This window comes from Nakaseomyces glabratus, chromosome F (genome assembly GCF_010111755.1).
Source record: "Nakaseomyces glabratus chromosome F, complete sequence".
NCBI classification, from domain to species: domain Eukaryota; kingdom Fungi; phylum Ascomycota; class Saccharomycetes; order Saccharomycetales; family Saccharomycetaceae; genus Nakaseomyces; species Nakaseomyces glabratus.
In genome coordinates this window covers 234801-256625 of record NC_088956.1, presented here as the reverse complement: position 1 = coordinate 256625, position 21825 = coordinate 234801, and the positions used below count along the sequence as shown (strand labels likewise).

Below are 21825 nucleotides of genomic sequence, written 5' to 3'. Positions count from 1 at the left end.
GGGTGTGTACGAAAGTATCCTGTGTTACAAACCTGGATAGTATCAAAACCAAAAAGTCGAATGCTTTTCTCACCAATAGTAGGATTATTAATGGCATGCTTTTTTAAAGTAAAAAATAAATGCTTCCAACCAGATTTGAACTGATGATCTCCACATTACTAGTGTGGCGCCTTACCAACTTGGCCATAGAAGCTTATTAAGTTACATTTTTCAAAGAACACAGCTTGAACCACATGCACAAGAAATATATACATGTAATACTGTACGCAAATAAATAGTCACATAGTCCCCCCCCCATAGTGCAGAGGGCCCATACGACATTGTCTAACTAATGGGCGTCAGGTCTCACCGTCTGCACATAGAAAGCTAATTACTACTCCAGTTATGTGTCAATTCACAGAGGATGGATCCGTTTTCATGCAAATTTTTTGCTCAAGAATATTTGCTTGACACTTACCGTACATCCTCCAGGCAAGTAAAAATACAATGGGTACCCGCTTAACAGTGTGACTGGAACTAAAGCACTGGCTATCAAGTTATTGTCTGCTCTTTACTTTAGATCAGACCCACGTGGGTCTGATCTGCCACCGACCCGAAATTAGATATCCCAGCACCATGACTGTGCGCAGTTCCCACAGCACTTACAGTTCTATTCTTAACAAGGTGCCAGAGATCATCGCACATCCACCATCGTCTCTGGCCTCCCCCCCTCTTTTTTTCTGTTGGCTCACAATGTCTATTCCTCGAGATACTTCTCTGCAGGAAGCACCGCAAGATTTGATATTTGGTTTTGATAGAAAAAAGCAAATGCAGAAGAACCCGCGTAGCCACCCTCCCAGATTTAAGAGAAAAAAAGTATGGAAGGGATTTCTAATTGGCAGGCCGATGCATAGAGCGCAACGCAGGAGCCTAAAAGGTAAGATCCATTTCGGTTTTCACGGTTTTCACACGATTTTCTCGGAGAAGGCAGTGGGCATTTTCTTTCTTTTCCACCCTAACGATCTGCGCAGTAGCACACACACAAACATTTGGCAGAGACGATTCCCGTAGCACTTGGAACTGCGAAAACTGAACAAAAAATGAAAAAAGCAACTTTGGAGAGAAGCGACGCACAAAATCTTTCCTCGAGGGAAAAGAAGTCTGTTAGAAAGTTACGCAGAAGGAAAAAGGAAAAGGGAAAAGCGAGATAACGAAGCGGGTCCCCCCAGTAATTTCGTTCTTAGCTCTGCTAAATGAAAATTGAGCCTTCCTGCCACATAATGGGAAGAAGAAAAAAAATTGGCAAAATAAAGAACACTAAGAAAGAAAAAAAAGAACAATGAAACTAGATTCCCTAAACTTTGCTTATATTGTAGACGATTACAAAACCGGAATCACTATATAACTAGGTGTTTGAATACCACTCTTAAGTATTTCCTTTCCCAAGTGAGAGTCCATTATTCAAGAAATAATAACAAAGGACTGAAACAAACGGGACACTGCAGATGAGGTTCTCGCATTTCTTGAAATATAATGCTGTGCCGGAATGGCAGAACCATTATATGGACTATAGTGAGTTGAAGAACTTGATCTACACTTTGCAGACAGATGAGTTGAAGAACGGTCCCATCGGTAATCAGCCACCGGAGCGTGGTCCCGTTGTGGAAGAAGAGGACGAAGTCATCGCTTCGTCTTCGAAGCACTTTGCAGAGAAGCTCAAGAAGAAGTTCTTCTCCAAGAAGCCTTCTTCGAACACCACCGGTAGTCATCTGGCGACTGAACAATCCTCTTCCCATGCCATTCATCACAGCAAGAACAAAGACGGTAACAAGGAGGCCAGTGTAGAAGAAGAGACCTATGAACTAAAGGATATCAACCAGGCCTCTGCAATCACAAACGCTGGTTCGCTGGCTGCCAATAACAATAGCAAAGAAGGTAAAAATAGCAAAAGCTCGCCGCTAAGAAAAGTTAAGGAGAAATTCTTTGAGTCACGTCGTTCTTCTTTGTCAAGCGAAGGCCAAACTCTGTTCAATACCTATGATGCATTCGTTACAAGCCTAACAGTAGAGAAATTTAAAGTCGATGACTTCTATAAGAGAATTGAGGCCAAATTCTACGAGAGATTCGAAACTCTATCTAAGGATTTGGAAAAAGAAGGCATGGTTATTGTGACTAGACATCCATCATTGTCGCATACAGAAAACGTAGACTCTCCATTTGCGGATGCCATGAACAAGGATACTCAAGTTGATGAGCATGGAAACGTTGCGCCAATTACTTCAATTGACAAAAATAACTCTTACCTAGAAGTATCAGAAGATGGTGAAGACGAAGACGACTTTGTCGATGAAGATGTGTTCTCAGAAAGCGGTGACAATACCGCGCTACTAAATTACTCACAATTTAACGTCAAGTCTCAAAGGAAATCGATTCTTAAACAATCGATAATTAACTTATATGTGGACCTATGTCAACTAAAGTCATTCATTGAATTAAATCGTATGGGTTTCAGTAAGATTACTAAGAAGTCAGATAAGGTATTGCTCTTAAACACCAGAGAGGAATTGATACATTCTGGTGAATTCTTTAAAGACACATACGTCTTCCAAGATTCCACTCTAATGATACTGAATGGTAAAATCGCACAATTGGTTGAGTTTTATGCCATGATAACTGGTCATGAGCGCGGAAATATTGCACAAGCAAAGCAAGAACTTAAGTCTTACCTACATGACCACATTGTTTGGGAACGTAGTAACACATGGAAAGACATGTTGGGTTTGCTATCCCAAAGCAAAGATATAACTACCGATATTGATGGAGCCGTTGCAAATGCACACTCTATTAGTAAACTAGACTTGGAATATTACGAGTATCCTCTACCAAGACCCATTCCACTTAAATTTACAACTATTTATAAGTTGCAAGTTCCTAAGTTATTTTTTACGTTGAAGGCCTTCAAAATTGCTTTTATATTTGTTGCCACTGCTATCCTTTTGGCAGTTCCAACCTTCCACGATCCTGCTCAGCACAGATGTATGGCACTTGTTGAATGTGTCGCCTTTTTATGGGCTAGTGAAGCAATCCCTCTTCACGTTACAGCTTTCTTGGTTCCGTTGCTGGTGGTTTTATTCAAAGTGTTGAAAGACTCAAATGGCCATGTTATGAAGGCTGCTGAAGCATCAACTCTTATATTATCAACAATGTGGTCATCTACTATTATGATTTTATTGGCTGGTTTTACACTCGGGGAGGTCCTCGCACAATATAATATTGCTAAAGTTCTGGCGTCTTGGTTACTTGCTTTTGCTGGTACTAAGCCAAGAAATGTCTTACTAATGGCTATGAGTGTTGTCTTCTTTTTGTCTATGTGGATTTCTAATGTTGCAGCACCAGTTTTAACATACTCTTTGTTGTCACCATTACTTGATCCGCTAGATGCTTCCAATCAATTTGCTCAATCCCTGGTGTTAGGTATCGCTCTTGCTGCTAATATTGGTGGTCTTTCATCGCCTATTTCCTCTCCTCAAAATGTTATCTCGATGCAATATTTGAAGCCTTACGGTATTGGATGGGGTCAATTCTTTGCAGTGGCTCTACCAACCGGTATCTTGAGTATGTTGTTAGTTTGGGGTTTAATGTGTATGACATTTAAAATTAACTTAACCAAACTTGACAAATTTACACCAATAAGGACCAGATTTACATTAAAGCAGTACTTCATCATTGTTGTATCTATTGGAACTATTTTACTATGGTGTGTGGAATCGAAGATTGAGGGTGCATTTGGTTCTTCTGGTATCATTGCTGCTTTACCAATTGTGCTATTTTTTGGTACTGGTTTACTAAGTACTCATGATTTGAACACTTTTCCATGGTCTATTGTTATCCTAGCTATGGGTGGTGTTGCCCTTGGTAAAGCTGTTTCTTCTTCTGGTTTGTTGTCAACTATTGCTAGGGCTCTTCAAAAAAGAATTGATCATGACACTGCACTTGCTGTTTTATGTATATTTGGTGTTTTGATGTTGGTTGTGGGTACTTTTGTTTCGCACACAGTTTCAGCAATTATTATTATTCCATTGGTCCAAGAGGTTGGTGACAAACTGAACGATCCAAAGGCTGCACCTATCCTTGTCTTTGGTTGTGCTCTATTGGCATCGGCAGGTATGGGTCTGGCATCATCTGGTTTCCCTAATGTTACAGCAATTTCAAAGCTTGACAAAAAGGGCAATAGGTACTTAAGCGTTGGTACATTTTTATCCAGAGGTGTACCTGCCTCCCTATTAGTGTTTGTTTGTGTTATTACATTGGGTTACGGTATTATGCATTCAGTTTTGAAGGCACCTACCCAAAGTGCCACATGAGGACAATAAACGCTCAAATTGCATGAACTTTCGATAATATTATTTTCATATTCAAAATTGTATTAATACCGTTATTTCAATTCATATACTAAGCCATTAGCAGAAAGACAGGTATGGCACATTGTAGTTGGCCGCAAAATTTAATCTTTGTTCTATAAAGGTTGAGATTCTGTCAAAACTAAATGTAATCATTAATGGTCATTAATTTTTATATACTATAGATCCACATATTTGTATATTTAATATAACTAGCATTAACTCTGAAAAGGGTGTTTCAATTATCTATTAAGCTAACATAATGTACCAACTGACATGAATATCTAAGAATAATGTAGTCATTAATAGGTGAGTTGCAAGTGTCAAAAATATCCAAAAATCTGAGATTCATGGTGATGTCAAATATACTCTGAAGAACTGCATTACGAATATATGTACTACTTGATTTTTCTCTCATGGAACTATAGGTGACTGTAGCAATTTATCAAGAAGTTTGGGTCACCAGTCTTAATAACGTTCTGTATACATACGAAATGTCCATAAGTTTCTGAATTTCATTTACGTTATCAATGTATGATTGGAATTCTATGTCTTCTAATGCCTTTACATCTTTGTTAAATCTAGTTCTGATTTCATTAACTACTTTGCGCTGATCCTTTAGTATATCAGCTCTCAAATGTCCAATAACTTCATGTAGGCATTCTTCATGGTATTTCAAAATGTCATAACTTTCCCGTGTGATAGATTGAGAGTTCAGTAAAATTTCTTTTAGTTGTTTGTTCTGTTGTCGTAGAGTTTCTTCAACTCTATTTTTATCTTTAGAAGATTGAGAGTCAGGTACAGGGTCTATCCGATCCAAAAATTGCTGAATAAGTCTTGCACTACTTGAATAATGATCATTGACAGATGTCTCACTGCTGTTCACCCTATTCGATAGTGTATCAACAGCCACTAATATATTCTCCTTCTTCTCATTGTTGGTCGCCAACTGTTGTATGAGTTGTTCAAGCAATTTATACAAATGTGTCAGGTTCTCAGATTGGGGCGTCATATAAAGCTGCTGGGGAGCCTGGGGAGGCACATTACCTTCCATTATATCTTTTATGATTTGCGGTTTTATTCGATTTGATCTCTTTTCTGACAATTTGTACAATAGTGTAAAATCGTTTAGAAGATACATAAGTTCTTCATTTTTATGTTGTGTTTAATACGCAATCTGATTCTTTGTAGAATTGGTTTATATTTTAGATGTTCCAAGCCTGACCAAAACATAAATAAAAAAAATAAAGAAATACTCAAGTTTAAAATAAATGAAATATTTTCTCTGTGACAGTATATTTACGTTTTCTTTTAAGTCGATTATATTTTACTACATAAATAAGAATTACCGATAAACTTCTAAACCTATAGACGATGAACTTTCAGAGAAAGACTTCTAGAACACGAGTTAATCATTACGAATTAGTCTAATATCTTCTGAAGATATTGAATTCTTTTCAACATCTCTAGCATTCAATAAATCGTTTTTCCTAAACTTGTCCTTCCCATCCTCAATCGAAGCAACTAAACCTGCTTTTAGGTGTCTTTTTGCGACTCGTGATTCTATTTGGTCCTCACATGCAAGGATCTTATAAAATAATTTAGCATTCGAGTTACTAACTATATTATAGATTTTTGACCAGTTTTCTTTATTATAGAGCAAATAGAGTCCTTCAAATATAACAATTCTGGACTTAAAAGAAATAGTATGTTGAGAAGGTTGTGGATCTTTAAGTGAATGATCAAAACCAGGAACTTCGACTGACGGAACACTGCAGTCAAACGATGATGAAATGGCATCAAATGCTGTGAAGTCATCCCCATCATATCCTATGGATGGGAATATCCGACTTGTCTTGGCCATGATCTCACAGAGTTTAAGAAAATTATTACTATCAAAAGTTAAAGAAGAACCTCTTCTTAGGTGAGCCCATTGAGGATCAGAAAAATGATCCAGGCATTCTCGGCTTAAGTGAAACCCATCCATAGGTAGAACCTCGGCAATTGTAGTGTTACCTTCAAGATTCTTTTCTTGAGAGGTGGGTTGTCTAACTTTTATGGCATTCAATTGACCCCCCCTACCAGTAATTGTATATGAACCATCTTTTAGACGTTTTTTCTTACAAATGAAGTCAACATTTTCCACTGAATCGAAGTTCTCATGTCTTTCATCTTCTAAAGCACTACTAATGGTTTCACCTTCAATACCTTGAACAAATTGATCAATGTTAATATGGTTATAGTTTTCACACCTTAAAGTCTTTCTGTCTATTTCCTTAAGATAATCAAGATATGATGTGTTGATTGCATCCTTCAGTTTTTCAGCAATTGTGGATTTACCGGATCCTGGTGGACCAACAATGAAAACCAACAGTCTATAATTCTCTTTGCAAATTTCCCTATATGAAGCAATCACTTCTTCTTTTAATCGATTAACATCGACCATCTCTCCCTATTGTCGCTTTTATATTAAGAAGTCGCTATTTGTTGGACTTTCAAATGCGAGTAGGCTTCCTATCTTGTCCTTTTGTAGTTTCTAGATGAGCTCGGCAGTCTCTGTGTGTATATGCTCGAATGTGCAATCACTCAATTGAATACTTAAAAATCAAAGTACTTCTTTTACTTTTCTCATGCTATTCTAAGCTATATTAAAATTGAATGACTAGCGTAATATAGGGCTTAGTATTCTCACATAAATAGCTCCATAACTATAACAACAACAATAACAATAAGAATTAAACCAATATATTTACAAAATACTTATCCCTGTGTAAGAGATAAAGTTGGCACATCCTTGAGACACTTTATACAAAAATAATTACCTCTCATAATATCAATTCATATTTTGGTCACTAATACATAAGGAGTCCTATCATGTGATTAGAAAACAGTTAAAAATTAAAATTAAGATTATAATTCCGTACATGTGAAACCAAAGTTGATATGAAAACATTGCTGTGTATGCTTTCCGAACAGAAAAAATGACTTAATAAAGTAGATGATGATTGTCTACCAGTCCGAAAATTTTTTGTTTGATGATATTTTTTGATGAAAGCGATGAGGTGGATAAAAAATTGTTATACAATGAAAGACTTCATGCTTGAACATTACTTATTATCCTGATCACTTGAGTATTACAAAATCCTACCATTGCTCTGTTTGTTTATTAAAGTGTTGAGACATATTTTCATAGGTACAAGTTATTATGGGTTCTATCAAGAAAACAAAAGGGAAAAGCCAATCAACCAAAAGAGTTGTTACGCCAGAAGTGTTTGCTGATCAACAAGCTAGAAATCAACTAGCGAATGCTCCTAATCTAACTGAAAAATCAGAACGCAGAAAGGCAAATAAATTACAGGTAAAGAAGGAACAAGCTAGGGCTAGACTGTATGGTAAGAAGAAGAAGGAGAGTACATATTCGGAGAAAGACTTAGATCTTCCATCACTCAATAAAGCGGTTAACCCAGGAGTTAAACTTAGAAGAGGTAAGAAAGGTAAGAAATTCATTGATGATCATGATAGCTTAACTTTACACAGGTTAATAAAAACAATCGGGGACAAATACGATGATATCACTGAAAGTAAATTGGAGAAAGATAGAAGATTAGAGGTAATCAGAGAACTAAAAAGACAAGAAATAGAAAGGAAAGAAGCCGCCAAACAAAGTCAGTTAGAAGAGAAAAAGGACGAATTGAAGAAGAAATCATCTATTGCACGTTCAATGAGAAGAAAAAACAGAAGAGATCAAGAGCGTGATCTGCATACTACTTCTAATGATAAAGTGCAAAGGAAGAAGAAGTCTGTCTCCTTTGCTTGAGTGTTTATGGATTAAAAATTTCCCAAGTTTTTTCTACAAGTGCTTATAATATAATATCTTTTGCATTCTTTTAATTTTATTCTGTATCAAGTCTATTATTATTTATAATAATCACTTTTCATACCTAGAGTTTAATGTCAATATATTGAAAGGGTATTATTATAACTAGTTTCGTCTTATCCATTAAAATTGGTAGGTAATATGTAAATTATATTAAGATACTGCATTACAACAATGATGAGTTATATATCACAACAAACGATTAAATATTTAGAAGCGTTTTTTCTTTATGAGCAATGGAGAGATCAAAATAGAGCTGAGGGACCATCACATCGCCGTATTTTCTTTAACTAATTTGATAAAACAAAGTTGTCTAGTCGATATTTGTGATTCTACAAATTTTAAAAGCATCCAAAAGCAAGAATATTTAATAAGCATTAAGTCACACCATGACTGATTTGCAATCAAGTAATAATGTGGCTTTCCCTGATGCGAATGGAAATAACACAAGTAAACTGGTTCAAAGTTTGCTAGAATCTGCTAAGAATCTGCCAAGTAGCTCATCAGAATTAGGATCAATTCAACTAAGTGTCAACGAAGTAAGACGGAGAGTATCTCAACTTCGCAGCAAAAAGCCTTCAACCAACGATAATACTGGCGCATACTATCTCTTAGCTGGTGATGGTCTTGTACTAGAAGACATAAATTCAGTTGTCAATGAGCTGAAAGGTCAAAAATCAAAAAGGCCAAGGCCAATTGAAATAGACAACGAAATTGTTGAGGTGGGATTCACCAATAGGGAGGAAGACATACTGTCTTCTATTGAGAAACAACTGCTATTTGCAGCTCATGATTTCGACAATAGTATCAACAAGACGTTGAAATTAGACTGGAGTCACAAAAAGCAAAAGATAGAGGATAATTTCAGAGCATTAATACAGAGAAGAAAACAATCAAAGCATGTTCACCATTCTTTATCAGCAGTCGAGAACGCTGAATCAACACTTGGTCTGAAAACCCCAACATACAACATCAACAGTAATTACGATGAGAGAATTAAATTTGAACAATATGCTAAGATAATTGAGAAATTCAACCAATCTTGCTTGGATAAGTCAAATCACAGTACGACACTACTAGGGGAGATGCTGGACAACTTTCAAAAGAGGGGCTTGAACAATGGAAATAATCTTCAATTCATGGATGCTCTTAGCGTATTAGTTGATCATCAAAGAGGTGCAAATTACGATCATAAAGTCAGTATGAAATATTTGGAGTCTGAGTTGTGGTCTTACATAGTCGATCTAGGACATCACAATTATAACTCCCAGTTGCTGGAAAATACGGTGGATTATATCAAGATCTTTATTGACAAAAAGCTAAAAAACCATGATGGTACATGGAAGGTTCCTAATCTGGTAATGGCTAATGAAGATCCACTATGGATGATTGCCTTTTATCTACTTCGTTCAGGCCATATTAGTGAATGTATTGAGTACCTAAATTCTATGAAAACATTTCTGAAAAAAATTGAACAACCCATTATCACATATTTGAAAGCAAAAGCTGCGAATGAGAATGGCCAATTAACAGGAGACTTCTTGAATAAAATACAGATGGAATATAACCAACACATTAAGAGTAGCATTGATGGAGACCCTTACAGAAATGCTTTATACAGAATCGTTGGGCGTTGTGATCTTTCAAGAAAAAATTTCTCGTCTATCACTTTTAGTATTGAAGATTGGCTCTGGCTACATTTATGCTTGGTAACAAACGAACCAAAAAAATTAGAAAAGTCAACCCAGTACTGTCTTTCAGATCTTCAGAATCTAATTGTCTCCTATGGATCTAATAAATTTGCAAATTCATATTTGAAAATTTTAGTTCTTACAGGCTTGTATGAGAATGCAGCAGACTTTGCTTTTGCTTTATCTTCAATTGATGCTATTCATTTTGCACTATTTCTGAAAGATAATTGCCTCCTAAAGCTACCACCATCAGAAGATTCTATATCAACATCGGAATCAGGTTATCTCACGTCTGTCAAAGATAAATACTACTTCAACACTTCAAGGATGTTGGCTGATTACATAGATCAGTTCAAATTTTCTGATCCTAGAGTTGCAGCTCAGTATATCATTCATATGAAGTCACCCGACAGTGTGAGTAGCATTGAGCTATGTAAAAGCTTTTTGGAGAATCTTGTCCTGGATACAAGGGAGTATGCATTACTTCTGGGCAAGGTCAATGAAGATGGTTCTAAACTTTGTGGTCTGATTGAAAAGCTCTATCCACTCGTTGATAACACTGACCCACAAGATTTCATTTTGCATGTAGCCGATGCCGCTTCCAGGCGTACATCCAGTGATTCCAAAGACTTTGATAACATACAGCTATACATGTTATTGAATCAACCTGGAAAGATATTCGACATGTTGAACAAGCAAATCTCAGATGTACTAAGTGCAACTCCATATAATCAAGAAATAGCAGGATTGGAAGATTTCACAGGCTTTGATCCAATTTTGCTAGCTTATAAGCTGATAAATAGCTACAAATCAAACTCCGAACAGTTCGTTGAGAGAGCAAGGGATGTTTGTGTAACGTTGACGTCTATTTTTGAGATTAAAGGCCTGGTTACAAAGAAGTTATGGACAGAAGCACTTAACGCAATAAAGGACTTAGATATAATACCATTGAAAGATGAGGTGTTATCAAGAGAGAAAGCTAATGAGTACCCGATAATTGATAGTAATATCGCTAAATGTATTCCAAATTTATTAGTTCTTACAATGCTCACTCTGAAAAATAAGCATGTATTATCAGGCACAAGTACTAGTGACAAAAACAGTTATATTGAAATGGCAAAGTCTCTAATGGTTTATGCTGGTCTAATTCAGTATAAGATGCCAAGGGATACCTATGCGATTTTAAACAAATATGATATAAGTAGGCTAGTTATGACATAAAGTTCCATACTAATGGCTATAAATTATCTTTGCATTCTCTAAACTTATTCACTAAAAGTCTTCAGAAAAAAGACTATGTGTAATTGTTCTTTAGACTAGTTTGCCAATCAATAATTTCTCGCTAACTAGATGATCTAATATTTATACTTTTGATTCTATCACTCAAATCCGTTATTAAGACCTTTATGTTTTTTGTATTTGCTATAAATATATACTTATCACACATTGGCATTCATTCTTTTCCTATATTCACTATAATCGGGTTGAATTTCATAAGCGTTAGGACTAGCTGGCCTGTTAGTCTTTTGTCTTCTGCGCCTCCTCTCTATCCTGCGCTGCCTCCTTTGTTCTGAGTTATATTTATCGTCATCGTCTGACTCTGATGATGAAGAAGAAGAGGAAGAAGAAGAGTGTTCATGATCTGAAGGACAGAGTTGCTCTGGATCTTCTTCTTCTTGTGCAGGGTGAAATATACAACATATCTTAGTTTTCTTCTTGTTCATATTTTCATTATCAACCACATCTTCTTCCCACCTGACATTGCGAGACTGGCTGGTACTTTCACCTTCTGTTATATTGGTATTTGCAGCTCGAAGTTGCAATACTCGAGGCATCTCTTCAACACTGACCGTCCTTGACCCTTCTGACACTTGATTCATCTGTTGCTGTTGGTTAATTTTGTTTTGATAATTAACTCCAATTAGCTCCTGTTTATAAATTATCTGCTAGTTTATATTTTAAACTTCTTAGCTTTATATTTGTTATTTCCCATAAACTACAGTATCCGTAAAACCTCTATAAGGACGATTTAGTAAGGGAAGCTCCCCCCACATCCAACGGCATCATCATTTTCTAATTATATTATTGAGCTTTGTGAACTTCAGAATGACTTTTAACGTACAAAGAAAGATTGAATGAAAACATATGGGGAATATAAATAGGTATATAGCATGTCTCCCTCTTCCAACAATTCGGTAGTCTTCGAGGCGACAGTAGTGCATTATATGCTACATGGCAAGTTCAAATTCACTCATCAATAACAACATAATATGACTTATGGTGCCAGTATCTGTGATGAAGTGAGCTTTCTCTCCCAACTTTTCCAAACTTTTAGTCTGAAAGTAGATCAATTAGTGTCTATTACTTGGATAACTTCTTTTTCATCTAGCGGGAGTTGTAAAAATACAATATATAAGTTCAAGGCATTTTAGCATTTCGTTCTGACCAATAGTTCTAATATGATTTCTTCACATGGTGGAATGTTAAAAGGTTAAGATTGACGAATTCTTGTCTGACGAAGTGAGAAAAAAAATGTGTCAAAAAAGGTCTGTTTGACACATTTTCGAAGACTATAGAAGATACTTTAACTATTCTAAATAGTGGTATAACTGTAAGACTTGACACCACTCGAGGTAGATATAGCAATATGGTTGGTCCAAATGATATTCCTGAGGCTTTGAAAGGTCACAAATACCCAGCTAAAAGTCACAACAAGAAGGTTAAGGATATTCTGTTAAAGACAAGAGATGACTTGAAAAGTGATGACGTCGCTGTTTTCATTGCTGGTGAAGAGGTCGAAGGCTGGAAGTATTGTGACACTGATAGAGATTTCAGACAGAACAGATACTTCTATTACTTGACTGGTTGTGATATCCCCGGTTCTGCTCTGTTGTACAACTTCAAGAACGATAATCTGACATTGGTCTTGCCAAACATTGATTGGGACGATGTTATCTGGAGCGGTCTTCCATTATCTTTAGAGGAAGCGAAGAAGGAATATGACGCTGACGATGTGGTACACATGAAAGATTTAGAGAACGTTTTACAGAAACAACTGAGTGATGTCAGCAAGTTCAAGATCTATACCACGGATTTGGATAATGTTCACAATGAAACTCTGAAGAAACACCTGATTCCAAGTGACAAGGACTTCTTCTTTGCATTAGATGAAGCTCGTTTAATTAAGGATTGGTATGAGCTGGAAGTTCTAAAGCATGCTGCCAAAATCTCCGATACTTGTCATTTGGCTGTGATGTCTGCCTTGCCGATTGAATTAAATGAGGTTCAAATTGAGGCTGAATTCTCCTACCATGCTCTACGTCAAGGTGCCCGCTCTCTTGGTTATGACCCTATTTGCTGTTCTGGTCCAGCTTGTGGTACTTTACACTACATTAAGAATTCTGAAGATCTGGAAGGTAAAAGCTCTATTCTAATTGATGCTGGTGCTGAATGGAGACAGTACACAAGTGATGTCACTAGATGCTTCCCAATCAACGGTAAGTTCACCAAAGAACACAGAGAAATCTATGAAACTGTTTTGGATATGCAAACCCAGGCAATGGAATTGATCAAGCCAGGTGCTAACTGGGATGATCTGCATATTTTAACTCACAAAGTTCTTATCAAGCACTTCTTGGACCTTGGTATCTTTAAGAAAGACTTTTCAGAAGAAGAAATTTTCCAGAGAAGAGTCTCCTGCGCATTCTACCCTCATGGTTTGGGCCATTTGATGGGCCTTGATGTTCATGATTGTGCTGGTAGACCAAATTATGAAGATCCAGACCCATACTTCAAATTTTTGAGATTGCGTCGTACTCTTGAAGCTGGTATGGTTCTAACAAATGAACCAGGTTGTTATTTCAACGAGTTTTTGATTGAAGAGTTCCTAAAGAAATTCCCAGAGCGTGTTGAAGTTGTTGACCAAGAGGTTTTGAAGAAGTACATGTATATTGGTGGTGTGCGTATTGAAGACGATATTATTGTCACTGAGACTGGTCATGAAAACATGACTAAGATCACTTCCGATCCAGATGAAATTGAGAAAATTGTCTCCAAGGGCCTCGAAAGAAGTCGTTCTGAATTCCATGCTCTTGTATAATTTGCCTGTGCCGACATCTTAGTCTCTGATTTGGAGCATATGCTCTTTTACTTTTCTATGTTCACAACAAAAAGACTATTTTTATATGTTAACGATACATAATTAATATTTATTTAATGACAACATGTTCATGAACTACAGCACCAGAAATATTCAAAAACAAAAATAACAAAAGCTTTCACACTGTGTACTATATGCTACCTTTTGGCACATATGTTGGAAAACAAAAAAAATAATGCGATTTCTGTGGATCGAACACAGGACCTCCAGATAACTTGTTGACCGAAGTTTTCGAATCTTCAGTCTGGCGCTCTCCCAACTGAGCTAAAACCGCATTGTAAACGATGTAAACCTTGCTTAATCATGTTTGTCATATACAATTAAACTAAATCACGTGAAAGCAAATGCGTAATTGAATAAGGGATCTTGGTGTATCAAGTGCATAGTTCGCTTGCTCTCCATAACCTAGGCGGTAAAAATATCGATCCCATTAAAAAGTGTAAAAGCTTTTGAATATCTTTTCATACAAGTAAGAAGTATTCTGAATCAGCTGCACTCACTGGGTATAATTAGTGTATATGTAATTTTCACTTTGAAGGAATAGCCGCCATATAAGAAAACTGGGTTAACCCTAAACACATAGATACTACAATTAAAAAAATAACGGTTGTGTACATAACAGTTATAAATAACTACGTCGCACTATCCTAATCAACTCTTCAAAAGTTTACTGAATATGTCTGAAGAAAACCTATCAAGTTTTTTAAATCCTAGAATCTTTGAATCCAAGACGGGTTCAAGAATGACTCACTCTCAAAATTTAAATGAGAAAAAGACAAAATGCTCATCTCCTGGAAATAGCACATACAGCGATGGCAAGAAGTTTGCTATGTCAGGCAAAAGGAAGTTGCCAGCATCTAATAGTTATCCCAAAACTAAACAATCAAGGTATTGCCAGTCACCATCATATACCAATACAATATCAGGGTTAGAGGCAACAGTATCAACGAATAGGACTACTCGTACAGGAAACAAAAGCATAAAATCTGTGTTCAGTGTTCCCGACACAGTTATCTTCTCAATATATGAGAGTAGTAAGGAGGTGGATACCACAATTGGGATTTCATTGATCAATTTTTCCACTGGTGAAATCATACTGACCGAATATGTAGACTCACAATTGTTCATTAGAACCATGAACAAAATACAACTGTATGAGCCAACGGATATACTTATCCCCTGCCATTCGGTGAGACCCCATATGTCAAAGCTTGCAACCATACTGAAACTAAATATAAACCATGAAATAAAGATACATATTGCAAAGAGCTCATGCTATAACAATAGAAGATCAATTGAATTCATCAAAGCATCCAGTATAAATAAAGCAGATGGGATTCAAATTTTACTTGCTAAATTATATGAAAAACGGCATTGCCTATTTTCGTTAGCGGCAGCAACGGAATTTCTTCAATCCAAAAACTCAGTTAAAGGATTGACTCCCAAAAAAAACAAAGTGTTAAGCGATTATTCAAGATTTAGAATCAGATATGAAGCGATAGAGAACACACTTCTGATTGATAGTAAAACTGTTACAAATTTAGAGCTTATCAGAACATTAGAAGGAGATGAAAAACTATCATTATTCGGCACATTAAACACTACATGCACAAAGATGGGGTACAGAAATCTCAGAGGAGCAATTTTACAACCTCTTACAGACTTAAATGGTATTACAAATAGACTCAAATCTGTTGAAGAACTTACAGAATGTGAATTTCTTAATGGAATAAGATTGGTGTTAAGACAATTGCCTGATCTGGATATAGTATTTTCCAAGTTACTGACGGCCGGTAAAAAAAGCATTGGAGTGACTCAGAAAATAAATTATGCCTTGTTAATCAAAGATGCTATTAAAACACTTGAGGATATAAGGCAGATATTGCTTAAATTTCATCCTAAATCAACCCTACTATCAGAAATCAGAAATTCTTTTGTAAACTGTACCCTCCAAGATTTTGGTATTCTGATACAGAAATATATTAAACCTGACAGCTCATGGGCCAGTAATTCTTTAGAGCTTCAAAATCAGAGACTGTACTGTTTAAACGAAGAAAGCAATAGTTTGCTTGGCACCTTGAGGAGTTTGTACTCCAAAATCAGTGAAGAGATTTTAAATGATATATCATGTTTTGGGGAAAAACATTGTATTCATGCGTCACCAAATTTTAGAACCGGTGTAGGCTTCTTTATAAAAGTTTCCGATTCCGACTACATCAAAATTGAAAAGAACAGAGTTAATATAATAAACAAAGTGAATAAAAGAGGTCATGTGGAATTTACAACTTTGCCGCTTACGAAAAAAAACATACGTCTTAATACCCTGATAACAGAAATTGAAACACTGTCGGAGAGCTTAGTAACTGAGTTGCTATATACGCTTAGTAAATCAGTTGAAGAGCTTTTTATTCTCACAGAATCTTCCGCTCTACTGGACTTATTATGTTGTTTTGCTCACAATGCCATAGAATATAGTTATTGTTTTCCAAAGTTTTCTGACAAGATATTTGTAATAGATGCTCGAGACCCAGTAATGGAGAGGTTGATTAAGAATTACATTCGCAATGATATTTCTAGTACACTTTATAGTTCTAGATTACAAATAATAACAGGAGCAAATATGACAGGAAAAACTGCGTTTCTTAGACAAATCCCGTTGCTGTGCATAATGGCGCAAATGGGTTCCCCAATACCTGCTGAAAATGCAATTCTTCCTGTATATGAAAATATTCACACTAGGTTATGTAATGATAGTATGGAAATGACGTCATCAAACTTCTCTTTTGAGATGAAGGAAATGGCATACATTTTGGAATGTTGCAATGCAGAATCTCTAATTATAATCGATGAATTGGGAAGAGGAACAAGCATTGGTGATGGATTTGCAATTTCTCTTGCTATTCTTAACTATCTCAGCAAACTTGAATCTACTACGTTTATTTCAACTCATTTCGATGTAATACCCATGATTTTAAAGAACAAGCCTTCCATCAGGCATCTGCACATGAAAGCACAAATAATAAACTGTAATGAAATAATAAAAGAATATAAAGCAAGTTCTGTAGAGATAACTTCAATACCAAAAATCGACGGTATTTCATGCGTGAGGAATATATTTGATGAGGATATTATTAATTCTGCAATAAACATGAGTAAAGCAATTAACAAAATGGGGAGTTTTTCAACATTATCAGAACAACATTATCTTGGAAGCGCGACAACAAGCGAAACAGAGGTTTTGTTCATGAAAAAGATTATGGATATGGTAGAAATTCTAAAAGAATTAAATAAAAATAATGGAAATTTATCACATAATGCTATTAAAAGGATACAGTATGAATTTCTTGAAAATTTTACAAAATAATTTAGTTTATTTGAATAATATAGAATATAATTTAGCATGAAACAATTAAGCATAATTGAGCTTATTATCTACTCCTTGACAATTTTATAGACAAAATTAAATATCGACTCTAGATGAGGATGTAGGCTCTCTAAATCAACTTCTGCAGTGGCCTGTTTCCTCCCAGTCTCGCGGAAGACACTAACAAAATTAATAATTAGTGTAAAGAATAAGAAAAATGCCACCAATTGTGGACCAAATGGAGCATCTAAGTATTCACCACTCCTCTCACTTATAATTCTCAACCGTTTCTTATATGAGTAATAAGCCCAGAGAGCAGTAAAAACAGTAGCTGCAAAGTACAAGTCTGCCAAACGCTTCGCAAGATTCGGAAATTCAGCCCTTCTTACTGAGTTTGAAACTGAGAAAGTCAGGACACTTAACAAGACAGTAACACTTAACCACCTCAAGAAGGTACGCTCATTAGCAAGCCACACTTTGGCTTCGACTTTGACAGGTCCCGCATTTTTTATGTAGCTAGTCGGTTTTTTGACACCTTCGGGAAGTTCAATTTCTTCATCCTCTGAATCAACACCAATCAGTTTGGAGTCCCTGCCAGCACCTAGAATTTGTAAAAATGTCAATTTTGTTTTAGACTTCTTTTTTTGACCAGTTATTCTTTCTCTTGTAGACAGACTATCTTCTTCATCAGATGATTCATGATCCTCTAAGTCTGCTGCACGATTTGTTGAAACCTCGGTAACTGTTGAACTAGTAATATCTGAGCTTGGTTTCGGAACTCTAGACAGCCTCCTCATACTCTCAATCTTAGAATGTATGTCCTTCTGTTTATTAATTTTCTTCTGTTCATCTTCATATGCCTGTTTTGGATCTTTACGAATATCAGTGTTCAACTCTGGTAACCAGAATGGTAAAATATCAAGTTTTTCTTCTTCGGCAAACAGTGCAGCAACACCCTGAATATATAATGAAAATTTAGGGACTTCCTTTACCAAATGCGAGTTAGTTAGTTCCTGAATCCAGCCCCCGTGCTTTTTGGGCAATTGAACTCCTGAAAAGTCTATATTAGATTCAGATGACAAATTAGCCGATGGATTTTTGATTTTGATTTCCATCACTGAATATGGGAAGTTACTGTATTCGCCAGGACGTAAGAATCTCATAGGATTTGCTACATTGCTATCAATATCAGTTCTATGCCAGTTTTTTGGTTCTCTAATGGGCCTATCTTTATCGAATGCATCTTCTCTAATATAAGTAACGTTAGAATCGATTGTGATTCTAATTCTATCATCACCTGGAATTTGGAAAGCCGTTCTGGTATATGTAGTTCTAATGACAGGTTCTAGTTTTTCCTCCTGTATAAAATTTTGTATCTCATTGAAGTTATTTTCAATTTTTTTTAGTTCTGATTCTGGTGTGCCGCTCTCGGTTAATTTTCTTAACACATTTTTCTTGTAGGATTTGTCATCATCAAATATAAAACCGTTAATGAATTTCGGCTTCATTTGCAATCTGATTTCTTCGAAATCTGAATTTCCAGTATCCTTATTCTCGATAAACATTCTCTTCTCCAAAAAGATGTCAGGTTTTTCAGAGAACTTACCAGTCCACCTCAGTCTCAACGTAGGACAACAATTTCTCTTAAGTAGTTTATTATTGTACAACTCGAAAAACTCATTGTCAAAATATATAGTAGTGATGACAGGATCATATGATTTGTGCTGGTGATGAATACCGTCGAAGCTGTTGTCACTTGCTGAATCAGAAGATTGGACATGCTCATCTGCGTTCATTACCTCAGACTCGAATCTATCAATAAGATCATCATTTTCCGTAGGCGCTGAAGCATAGACTAACACAGGTAAGTGCCTTAAAATTCTGGTCTTGACCTCCATCAAATTATCTTTGTGGATCCAAAATTTGAAACTCTTGAAAGAAACATCTAATTCGTCATTCTCATTCACACTGGATAATTTTGGTACACTAGCAAGAGACGTAGACACAGTATTGAAATTAGATCTCAGGATGTTGTACAAGAAAGAAATGCGGTAAAGAATAGGTGAATACTCTTCAGAGTGGAATGGAAGTTCCTTTAACCTGACTTCAAGCAATGATCTCACTGAAGGATACTTGGGGTGTAATTTGTCGTGTTTCTTAACGATCTTCATGAATCCAGTATAATTCAATCTGGAGAAATTATCCAGCTCATTGGCTTCACTTAAACTCTCTTCCAAAGTCCTCTGAAACTGCTCTGTGTCCAGATTTTGCAACCCTTCCTCAGTGTTGGTACTCTTCTCCAAAGCATTGAGACGATCCATGATCTCATGGTATGTCTTCATCTGGAACGAGTAAACTTTCTCAAGTTCCTTATCCAACGCCTCAGTGAAACGGGACTCATCTGACTCACTCCAGCTCTTCCCGTCCTCCTTCAAAAGCTCCTTCAACCCATCATAGTCAATATAGGACTGCTTCCATGGCGGATAAACTTCGCTCGCCAACCGCACACCAAATAGCATCTTTCAACGTTCTCCCAACTGTTCCCTTTACCAATTAGCCGCTCCTCTCAGCAATGCTCAGCAGAAACAAGAATGGAATGCGCTCTTTATACTTGCAATTGCCCACTGTTATCATTGCAACTTGACTCCAGAAGGATTTAAAGGGAATTTGGTGCAGAAAGAGCCCCACGAGGGAGCCATCCAACTGCCCCGGGGTTGTGGATATTACACGTTGTAGATAGTGATACATCACGTATAAAGTATAGTTCAATAGTCAAATGGATTTAAGTATTCATAGTTTTGACCGCGATTATAATCAATGACTGTGTCTCTAGGATGCGTGCAAAACTTTTTCCATTATTACAAAACCCTCTGTGATAATTGGTTTTCCTTTTTGGACGGGGCGCTTTAATTGGAGCTCAGCAACAAGTTATTTACTGGAGAACAAGAGATATGATTCACAGTTGATGTTTACGACCACTACACCTAACCGAACATTTCCCCACCATAATTGTGGTAGTGAAGCATGTAATGTATATAAATGACACTTTTCAGATTAAGATACTTCGTGGAAGTATCTCGGGATTACATTTAAATTATACAGATTTGGATAGCTTATATTGGAAACAAAAATGGATAATGATATTTTACAACAACCAGAAATAAAAGTTAAAGATAATGAACTGAAAAAAGGGAGTCGGGTCGGTTTTAGTTATAATATCATTTTCTCTGAATTTCAAAAAATGTTTTATATTTTTCTGAATTTAAATTATTTTTCATACTAATTTCCTTAGAAGTGGGAATGAAATTATACATATTAACAACAGTTTGATTTGGAGGAATCGCCCTTGTTTGCGTTGATGCTGATATTACCGTCTTTACCACTGTTTGGACCAGATAGCTTATTACTGTCAATCTTCTCCTGTATTAATCTTGCCAAAGTGAAGAAAATCTCGTTGACGTTATCGTCATTCTTTGCACTGGACTCTATGAATGGCAGACCAAGTTCCTTGGCCAATGCTTCACCTTGCTCATATGTCACCACCCTAGTGTCCATATCACTCTTATTACCGACTAGCAGCAGTTGGGCTTCATCGTTTGCGTGCTCGTTAACAGTCTTGAACCATTGCTTAATGTTTGCAAACGTTCTCTCATCAGTCACATCATAAACTAGGATAATACCCATAGCACCACGGTAGTAAGCAGTGGTAATAGTTCTGAATCTCTCCTGTCCAGCAGTATCCCACAACTGTAACTTCACTTTCTTGCCGTTGATGTCAACAGTTTTTATTTTGAAATCAATACCAATGGTTGTAATGAAGGATGGGTTGAACTTGTCCTCGACAAAACGGACCAAAAGACATGACTTACCAACACCAGAGTCACCAATCAGTAAAATCTTCATAATAGAGTCATAACTCTTACCGTTGCCAGAAGATCCCGATACCGTTCTCAGAGCAGACATAATGTATCAAATAAAATATTCCTTTCTTTTCCCCTTGTATTAATCGTATCTCCCACACAAAAACAACAACAATGCCTAAAATACAAACAAATGTAAAGTCCAAATGTGTCAATATCCAGCTAGCAAATTCAATAGATCGGTTCTCGCGTATGCGTTCCTTATGTTCGATATCGTGATGTGCTTCTTATCTTAATAAAAGACAATGGTACACTATTCAATGTGCAAGAAGAAAAGCTCTATCAATGTACTACTAAATTAACTTTGTTTGGATTATGAGCTGATACTATCACATACCATCACACTCGCATCGAATTGCTGTCACTATGGGGCAAACTTCGTCAATCCCTTTCTTTCTGTCGGCATTCACTTAGTAAAACCAATTTTTCTGTTAC

The 21825-nt window shown here is 36.3% G+C and overlaps 10 protein-coding genes and 2 non-coding genes across 12 annotated transcripts; 5 read left to right on the top strand and 7 right to left on the bottom strand.

The window, feature by feature from the left end:
- Positions 1-120: 120 nt before the first annotated feature.
- On the bottom strand, positions 121-193 carry tT(AGU)4. The gene has a single exon. It is a non-coding gene; the product is annotated as a tRNA-Thr (tRNA).
- A 1291-nt stretch (positions 194-1484) lies between these two features.
- Positions 1485-4343, top strand: PHO90 (SPX domain-containing inorganic phosphate transporter; the record flags this gene model as incomplete). The annotated part of the gene is made up of 1 exon (XM_446074.1): positions 1485-4343. One exon carries the CDS (start codon positions 1485-1487, stop codon positions 4341-4343), a length of 2859 nt encoding a protein of 952 aa, XP_446074.1.
- A 481-nt stretch (positions 4344-4824) lies between these two features.
- FAR7 (Far7p) lies at positions 4825-5520 on the bottom strand (the record flags this gene model as incomplete). Its single annotated transcript, XM_446073.1, has 1 exon — positions 4825-5520. One exon carries the CDS (start codon positions 5518-5520, stop codon positions 4825-4827), a length of 696 nt encoding a protein of 231 aa, XP_446073.1.
- A 267-nt stretch (positions 5521-5787) lies between these two features.
- YFH7 (Yfh7p) lies at positions 5788-6825 on the bottom strand (the record flags this gene model as incomplete). Its single annotated transcript, XM_446072.1, has 1 exon — positions 5788-6825. The coding sequence occupies one exon, from the start codon at positions 6823-6825 to the stop codon at positions 5788-5790; it is 1038 nt and encodes a 345-aa protein (XP_446072.1).
- A 759-nt stretch (positions 6826-7584) lies between these two features.
- On the top strand, positions 7585-8196 carry LOC1 (Loc1p; the record flags this gene model as incomplete). The annotated part of the gene is made up of 1 exon (XM_446071.1): positions 7585-8196. The coding sequence occupies one exon, from the start codon at positions 7585-7587 to the stop codon at positions 8194-8196; it is 612 nt and encodes a 203-aa protein (XP_446071.1).
- Positions 8197-8645: 449 nt separating this feature from the next.
- Positions 8646-11168, top strand: GVI51_F02013 (uncharacterized protein; the record flags this gene model as incomplete). The annotated part of the gene is made up of 1 exon (XM_446070.1): positions 8646-11168. One exon carries the CDS (start codon positions 8646-8648, stop codon positions 11166-11168), a length of 2523 nt encoding a protein of 840 aa, XP_446070.1.
- A 218-nt stretch (positions 11169-11386) lies between these two features.
- YPI1 (type 1 protein phosphatase-activating protein YPI1) lies at positions 11387-11827 on the bottom strand (the record flags this gene model as incomplete). The annotated part of the gene is made up of 1 exon (XM_446069.1): positions 11387-11827. The coding sequence occupies one exon, from the start codon at positions 11825-11827 to the stop codon at positions 11387-11389; it is 441 nt and encodes a 146-aa protein (XP_446069.1).
- A 767-nt stretch (positions 11828-12594) lies between these two features.
- Positions 12595-14046, top strand: GVI51_F01969 (aminopeptidase P family protein; the record flags this gene model as incomplete). Its single annotated transcript, XM_446068.1, has 1 exon — positions 12595-14046. The coding sequence occupies one exon, from the start codon at positions 12595-12597 to the stop codon at positions 14044-14046; it is 1452 nt and encodes a 483-aa protein (XP_446068.1).
- A 236-nt stretch (positions 14047-14282) lies between these two features.
- On the bottom strand, positions 14283-14380 carry tF(GAA)3. Its single transcript has 2 exons — positions 14344-14380; positions 14283-14318 (listed from the first exon to the last, which is right to left on the bottom strand). It is a non-coding gene; the product is annotated as a tRNA-Phe (tRNA).
- A 402-nt stretch (positions 14381-14782) lies between these two features.
- MSH4 (MutS family protein MSH4) lies at positions 14783-17470 on the top strand (the record flags this gene model as incomplete). Its single annotated transcript, XM_446067.1, has 1 exon — positions 14783-17470. One exon carries the CDS (start codon positions 14783-14785, stop codon positions 17468-17470), a length of 2688 nt encoding a protein of 895 aa, XP_446067.1.
- A 68-nt stretch (positions 17471-17538) lies between these two features.
- Positions 17539-19989, bottom strand: VTC2 (vacuolar transporter chaperone; the record flags this gene model as incomplete). The annotated part of the gene is made up of 1 exon (XM_446066.1): positions 17539-19989. One exon carries the CDS (start codon positions 19987-19989, stop codon positions 17539-17541), a length of 2451 nt encoding a protein of 816 aa, XP_446066.1.
- Positions 19990-20785: 796 nt separating this feature from the next.
- SEC4 (Rab family GTPase SEC4) lies at positions 20786-21433 on the bottom strand (the record flags this gene model as incomplete). The annotated part of the gene is made up of 1 exon (XM_446065.1): positions 20786-21433. The coding sequence occupies one exon, from the start codon at positions 21431-21433 to the stop codon at positions 20786-20788; it is 648 nt and encodes a 215-aa protein (XP_446065.1).
- Between the last annotated feature and the right edge of the window lie 392 nt (positions 21434-21825).